Raw genomic sequence first — 7,908 nt, 5'->3', positions numbered from 1 at the left:
ATAAACACCCCAACTAAACTGGTGTTAGAAGAAAGCAACACAAAGTGGATGCAAGTGTAGTTCCACAGTCTGACCACAGGGAGGAGCTCTCAGTTATTTGCCTTCCTGTCACAGTGCTGTCAAGGAATAAATGTATGAGGCTAGCCGACTGGTAGCTTTGGCAATGTTGTCACTATCAGAATGATATCGCAGCGGGACAGAGGAGAACTGGCTCGGTTTTATACTGTCACAGACCCTAAAAAGCACCTGAAAGGCTACACTGTGTACAAAGTCACCGCAAGGGTAAGTACAGGGGAGGATGAATGGGCGCTCTGACAGCAGAGCTAATGCTAAGTGTTGTTAGCTAGCTGTGTAGCCTGAGCTGTGCTAACCAAGCCAATATGATGTAAACACAAGAAACGTTACTTTAAAACCGCTTGAGGATCACCTGTGGGTGTTAACAGCTTTTGTGAACACTGCATAATTAGCTGACAGGCACATTCAGACATGGTTATGTTTTAAAATGTGTTTTTATTCCCCCTCTAGTGGATTATCTTGATGCTAATTTTCATTAGCATCATTAGCCAGGCTGATTGACTCCGACCTAGGTAGCTGCTTTTAAACGTTAGATAGCTAACTAGCTAGCTTTGTTAGTGTTGTATTTAATTAGCGTTTCAGTAGAGGAGCATTAAAGAGATAATGCCAATTATAAGTGAGCAGAAACATAACTAAATAGCTGTTTAATATAGACACTACAGTCTCAGGCAAGCTTCCCAGTAAAGTGCCTTGAAATCAGTCATTAGCATTGTGGGGGGTCTCTATTATCAAACCAGACCTGGATGGAGAGATGCCAAAGCCTGGGCTGACTTTATAACCTGCATGTCATTTGCTTAAGCCCTCTGTAACTATCTCTAAGTGTAAAGTGCTGCTATACTGTAGGAGAAAAATCCTACACAACATTTACTTTCAGTTTTGGACAACCAGGCTGTCATTTGTAATCATGGCTTCCTGTCCCCATTGATAATATCCAGCAACTCACACACCAAGTGCTTGCAAAGAGAAGTCATCTGATGATGAAATTAGTAACATATCCTATAATTCATCCACATTTTCTCAGACCTCCAGTTGCCAGTGCATGCAGTGATTTTTCAGATACTCCCATCTTAATAAGATAGGACAAGGACAGGCTGAGTTTCTTCGTCCCCGCCTGCCCGCCATCCTGCTTATTATGATTGCTGGTGATGTCTCGTTCCTACACTCAAGACTTCCGTCATTCTCTATATAATGCACTCATTGTCACAGTCAGAGCTGTGTCCCCGCTCGTACTCGTGCCAGTCTCACAAGAAAGTCCTTGCAGCAAAGTCAGCGCTGCCATCCTAAACTTTAAGATAGGAATCGACTTTTGAGAGAGTCTGAAGTTTTAAGGCTTCTCTTTTCCTTTTTCCACACAGATAATCTCCAGGAAGAACCCAGAGGATGTCCAAGAGGTAAGACATGCAGCCATTACTTGTGTATTGGGAGTTTGTGAGTGTGCAAAGCTGTGGCAGAAGTTGGATGGAATATTGTGGAATTAATTTTCCTGCAGGTTTGGAAGGTAAACACTGCTACTGTATAAAGAATAAGTGATCTGTTACATCAGATTAAGACTTCTGAAACCATCCAAGACCAGTTTATAATAATAGCTTTATTTTATTTTATTTATTTATGAAATTTACACCAGTAAATTTGTGGTAAGAAGCTGTGCAAGTTGTGTGCAGCTCTGCGTTCCTTGTCCACCTCCTTTGACAGTAGATTTTACAAAGCAAGCTTCATTTATCCGTCCAGAAAAGTCAGTTGTGAAAAATAGTGTAACTAATATAAAAAGCCAAGAGTTAGGTCAACATCAGAAGAGTTGTTTTCATTCATTTTTTGTTTTTCTTTTTTACATTTCAAGCTCATTGTCTTTAAATCAGACTATGAACACTCAGGCTTTTATTATCAGCGGTTCAAGTATCAAATAATACCTGTCACATCTTTAGTGTCACCATTTTAAGGATTTGTATTTGCTCAAGTTAGTCTTTTAAAAGATTTTACGGAACATTTAACTATTCCCCCAAACAAGCTGTCAAAACTCACATGCAAGCTCTCCTAAATGTGTCACACGCTGAGGAATGCAGTCTAGTCTGGAACCAGCTCTAATGCAGCAGGCATGATGTTAATTAGTGCATGTGTGCGTCTCTGAGACAAAGTGAAAGAGTTTTGCCTGGAACACATACCTCCATTCCTGAGCAGTGCTCCTGTTTTGCTCGTTTTGCTTTATGCCTCACAGTAATAAACTACATCATCCAGGCTTGTGTGTGAATGTTGTGACTTGTGTTGTAAGTTTTATTTTTATATTGTGGAATTTAAGTTGTCATATGAGTTAGTGTTTCATGTGTTGGTATAGGAACAGCTTTTTTTCTGTTGTCCTTAACAAGACAACAAATATGTGAATTATTCAGATATTTTAAAATAAAAAAGTGAGAACGAGATTACTTTGACAGACAAATACAAAATCAGGTTCCCTCTTTTAGCAGTGTTTGGTAGAGAAAATTACTATAGTCCATTTGGTGAAGATTATTGATTCCCAAAGTCCTCCTCCCACCTATCTTCATCCATCTCTCCTCTCTTTCTCTTTCTGTAGATAACAGTATGGAAGAGATACAGTGATTTCCGGAAGCTTCATCAGAACCTCTGGCAGCTGCACAAGAATGTATGTAGCCAGTCGGAGCTGTTTCCTCCCTTTGCCAAGGCCAAAGTGTTTGGTAAGAAACTAATCACCTTGATTCCTTTTGTGTCAGACATTTGTCCTTTTTTAAATGCTTGAATTGGACGTGTCTGTGTAGAGTTTTCTTCTTCTGTTTGATGTTTTGGTCCCCTTTTGCTTAAACATTTGGTTGGTCATGTTAGGGAACTTTCTCTGAGGTGACCTAAGACAAACGGTTGTAGTGACATACTGCTGTAATCCTGGATCTTCTTACCACCAGAGAAGTAGCGACGACTCTTCCCCCTTGAGGCAGCTCAGTGTTACTACTCATTCTGTAAGCACTACTCTTACTTTGTACCTTACTCTGTCTGTCTTCCTGTCCATGAATGCATGTGCAGGTCGTTTTGATGACTCAGTAGTCGAGGAAAGACGACAGTGCTCTGAAGATCTGCTCCAGTTCTCTGCTAACATCCCTGCTCTCTACAGTAGTCAGCACATCCAAGATTTCTTCAAGGTACCCAAACACACGCATACGTAAACATAAACATCCCCCCAGACAGATTGTGGATTGTGCAATGTTTTAAATTCTTCTCAAGGGAGGTGAGGTCCACGACGGCTCGGAGCTCATCGGACCAGCTGAGCCTTTTTCTGACTTCCTGGCAGACAGTCTATCAGACTGCAGCTCTGACGGTAGAGTTTCACACGTTCAAGATCTATCTTCCTCTTAATTTACAGTGTCTGTTGATTCACACTTGCTCAGAGATGTGTGGATGTTTTTTTTTTTTAGTTCAAAGAGACATCAGTGGTGCGGATGATTTGACTATCACATCTGAGTATGGAGGTAAGGTTTGTTTATGTATCAAGATAACACCCACCTACATTAGAGCTCATACGTAAACTCATTATGAGGTGTGTATGTGTTGGTCTAAGCAATGTTCTTCTCCCCAGGCCCGTCCAGTGACAGCGACCTGACCTCCCTGGCTGTGGATACAGACTCTTTGGCTGGGCTGGATGATGGCATGGCCTCGGGCCGCACCTCCCCAAACCAGCCACAGGGGGGAGCCACCAACTTTAGCAGCAGCTGCAGCCCTCGCTTGCCCTCCTTGCATGATCGTCGCACCCCATCTCCTGCCCCTGTCCCTGCCTCCTCAGCCCCTAACCCCGAGGTCAGCTGGCCAGGCCGAACACCACTCTTCTCCGGCAGCCTGAAGAAGGCCAGCGGTGGCAACCCCAAAGACGTGAAGTCAGACTACTTAGACAGAGCCAGTGAGCTCATCTGTTTGGCTGTACAGAAGGAGAAAGAGCAGGACTTTCAGGCAGCTTTCTCCTGCTATCGCAGCGGAGTGGACCTGCTTCTGCAAGGAGTGCAAGGTCAGTTTGGGAGAGAGCTGGGTAAAAGTATAGATACACAAAGAGTTTTCTGTTTTTATTTAGCCCATTCTTAGACAGGGTTTACATTGGTACCCAAAGTTGGACAGAGTGTTGTATACAATTTTTTATTTCTGTATCTCCACTCTGACTTTGTTTGTTTCTTCACTACACATATACATCAGTGACACAACCTGTATGTTATATGACAATGAGAGAGACATATATGGCAACAAGAGGCAAGTTAAAAAAGAGACGGTTCAAGCTTTTAAAATAGTTAAATAATAACAGATAATCAAAAAAACAGATATTTGTCTGCAGTGTCTCCCATTTGCCAGGGACATGGAAATCTTCCAGGACACATAGACCCACCTCCAAGTCCAGTTTTTGACATGATGAAGCTCCCTCTAGAGTCACAAAGGACACTATAAAATGTTTTTCACGGTCTACTAGCTTGTACTTGCCATGACTATGAGTAGACCCAATAAAATCTGCCATGGTCCACAGGTGCTGTAGGTCACAACCCAAACTTTGAAAACAGTCCGCTAGAACCTTTTTGAATGTGGGTACCAGCAAGTTAGACCACTCGAGTTCGCCTCTAGCAGCTTGTCCCAATAAAACATGCTGTTTTGTCAGTAAATAAAATGCTTGTGCAGAAACTTTTCACCCCGCACTATTAAAAACTGCTAGGTAAAGAAAAACAATTGATCTCGCTCACCCCTTTTCAGGTGAGCCCAGTCCCACGCGGCGAGAGGCAGTGAAGAAGAAGACTGCTGAGTATCTGATGCGTGCGGAACAGATATCCAGTCAGCATCTGGGAAGCAACATGGGTCAAGGGTCGACGCAGACAGTGGTGAGTGGGAGGGAAATGCTGCCGGCCCGTATACTGTGTGTTAGATTATGCAAATCTGCTTTGTATGCATGCATCCACCGGGGTCCTGATACCACTTGAGACTATATCAGAGTACAGTTGGGTTTGTTACAGATGGAAACAGTACAGTAAGTCTGTGGAGAAAAATGTTCAACCAGTCTTTTTATAATGCACATTGACAGTCCAAAACAATTAATTAGTAATAATAATAATAATTATTAATACGATAACCAGTGAATACAACCATGATTTAATGATGAAATTACAATCCATTAATGCTCTATGAAATGTTCTTTTGTCCAAGGCTTTGGGGGCACAGTGCTGCCCGTCCACCAGCAGAGGAGGCCAGCAGAGTTCATCTGAGGAGCTGAGAGCTTACAGGGTGTTGGGGGTCATAGATAAGGTCAGTTTACTATTGACAATGTTTGCAACTTGCAGCCACGTTTTGTGAGTTTTCTTTAATGTTGTTTCATTTATTAACATAATTAGTGTTGCAATGGTGTGAGATTTTCACAGTATAATAACCGTCTCAAAAAATATTGCGGTTTCAAGGTATCACGGTACTACAGAATTATTATAATCAGTCAGATTGACCCTTAACCCTTTCAGACTGGAGCAAATTGGCTTGATTTGTTCCGAGAAACATGAGAAGAAGGCAATGAGCAACGAAACAAGAAATGTCACAAAAAGTTTGCAGGAAATTAGTGAATAGAGAAAATTAAAAACACGAAAATTAGTAAAATACAACAAATTAAAATAAAATAACATAGAATAAAAACAAGGAAATGCTTAAAAATTCTAATAATTTTGTATCATAATTTTAAATATGTAACAATGAATAATACTTATAAATATAATGGTTTCTTTTTAGCTTTTTCTTTTTGCCCTAGTTTAAAAAAAAAAGACTCTAAATCTATTAATTTTTTTTGGAAATTGTGGGACATTTCCCATCAAGTTGCTCACTGCCCTTTTTCCCATGTTTTTGAAAAGATTCACACCAATTAGGTCAGGGTTCAGAGGTTTAAATACCTGCGAAAGGTGTCTGAAAGCAGCATAAGACAAGTGATGTCGTTCCAGGCTTTGAAGGGTTAAAGAAAGAAAATGGAAAGGTGATTTTTGGTTGAGCAAACGTTATATTATTTTAATTAGGGATGTCCCGATCACATTTTTTTTGCATCCGATCTGATACCGAGTCCTTTATTTTGAAACCGAGTCCGATCCAATACTTTGTAAAGCATTAAGAAAGAAAAAAAAAAAGAATGCATCCAAGTTGTCCCATAAGGTTTGTTTTTTATTTAAATAATATCCAAAAAGCTTATCGGTGGTTCAGCAGCACAAAATGTAAACAAATTCTGAATTGCAAACAAATTGTCCCTCCAGACTTGCCGTAGGGCTGTGGTAGGCGAGGTTCCGCTGTAGGTGTGGCTGTGTTGCCCGGAATAAAGAGAGAAGTGGTGGCCGCTGAACCTGTTGTCTCGACTCCTGTCCGTTTATTGCTCATTAGCTGCACTCAGTTAGGCGAACCCAGGGCGCTCGGTTACAATACATTGGAAAGCGGAGGCAACAATGAAAAACATAAATGAAAAACCTGGCCATTTTTGTTGTTTTGATTCCTCCGATCTTTTATTACCGATTCCAGTTTTGTAAAAATAACGTGATCGGTGCCGATATCCGATCCTCGGATATCGGGTATCTAACTAAAATAATTGTGAGATTCGTCATCCAGCTGCTTTTTCTTTCAATAACGTAGATAAGCAAATGTACACGGTATGATAACAAACTTTCATTTCACGGTATATACCTTGAATTGCTGCAACCATAATCATAATCAATAATTTGTCTTTTTTTCTACCAAGAAAGTGAGGAAAAGACACAAAAAGACAAAAACTGATCGAAGTAGGAAATAAACATTTATTTGATTTGATGTCAGAATGTTCTTCTCCAGTAATATAGTATATATGGACGTTGGTTTGGGTACCAAAAGAATTACGTCGGTACCACTGAGTACAGATTCACGTTTAATCAAATTCACCAAATTTTGGTACCTGAACGCATCTGGGAGAGAATGTCGTGATCAAACAGGAGATTGTAGTACTGCTAAGTGCCCGAAGCTTCGAAACCAGCCACGGTGCTCCTTGACCAGCAGTGGAGTTCTGCTTAGTGGCTGGTTCAACTTCAGACAGGAGGCGGAAGCTATTTTCTTTTCTATATCATTTTAGTAGTAGACTAATATCACTGCTAGACGTGCAGACACACAGTACCTCAGCTGCTACCAGTATTGGTTCAAACGTGAACAGTACCCAACCCTGTACTGAAGAGGAAAATCCTTAAGGTGGCAACAGTAATCGAGGCCCTAACAAAATAATTTCACTTGTGTCCGGCAGACAGGACAAATGTGGATGTGTCAAATTTCTCCTCCTTGTGTCCTTTCCTTCTTCGACCATCTCTTTCATCCGAAGCAATAAAGCGTAATAGATTTACTGAATGGTATGGTAAGGGCTGAGTGTGTGTATGTTGAGCGTCAGTTATGACTACCACAAGGTCAGTTTAGGTTGCTGGTCCTCTCAACCAGCTGCCGGCGAAGCAACTTCACCACTCAGCCATGAAATGACTTGGCAAGCAGCTCAGGGAGCGGCACACAACATTGAATCAATGATGCTCGTCCTCCACACACACAAAACCCCAAGGAAAATGTTGACACAGTACTTACATGTGTTACTCTACAGAGGTGCACGCAAAATCCACAATATGTCAGAAACACATCAGACACACGGCAGAAAAAAAACAACCAAAAAAAACTGCCATAAGTGGAAACTGCATCATCCAGAAATGACCCGGCTTCCCTCTCCTCTTTCTCCTCCTCCTTCCTCCTTTCACTTTTAATGGGGACAGAGGGGACAGATGGAGAGAGCTCCTCACCCTACTGCCCCCCCCCCCCCCCCCCCCCCCCCCACCCGCCCCACCC

At 41.6% G+C, this 7,908-nt stretch overlaps 1 protein-coding gene across 1 annotated transcript in view; it reads left to right on the top strand.

Annotated features, from left to right (window-relative positions):
• The first annotated feature begins 122 nt into the window (after positions 1-122).
• The window catches only part of rps6kc1 (ribosomal protein S6 kinase polypeptide 1), a 35,311-nt gene continuing 27,525 nt past the window's right edge, over positions 123-7,908 (top strand). Inside the window, exons 1-9 of the mRNA XM_050059090.1 lie at positions 123-282; positions 1,431-1,466; positions 2,642-2,762; positions 3,103-3,218; positions 3,301-3,394; positions 3,492-3,545; positions 3,653-4,075; positions 4,801-4,925; positions 5,248-5,346. Of these exons, the coding sequence (XP_049915047.1) occupies positions 181-282; positions 1,431-1,466; positions 2,642-2,762; positions 3,103-3,218; positions 3,301-3,394; positions 3,492-3,545; positions 3,653-4,075; positions 4,801-4,925; positions 5,248-5,346 (1,170 nt within the window). The 5' untranslated portion in view covers positions 123-180. The remainder of the gene's footprint in view (positions 283-1,430; positions 1,467-2,641; positions 2,763-3,102; positions 3,219-3,300; positions 3,395-3,491; positions 3,546-3,652; positions 4,076-4,800; positions 4,926-5,247; positions 5,347-7,908) is intronic.

The sequence above is a fragment of the Epinephelus moara genome, chromosome 12 (assembly GCF_006386435.1).
Source record: "Epinephelus moara isolate mb chromosome 12, YSFRI_EMoa_1.0, whole genome shotgun sequence".
Classification (NCBI taxonomy): domain Eukaryota; kingdom Metazoa; phylum Chordata; class Actinopteri; order Perciformes; family Serranidae; genus Epinephelus; species Epinephelus moara.
The sequence above is the reverse complement of the archived record's forward strand: the minus strand, read 5'-3'. Positions and strand labels throughout refer to the sequence as shown.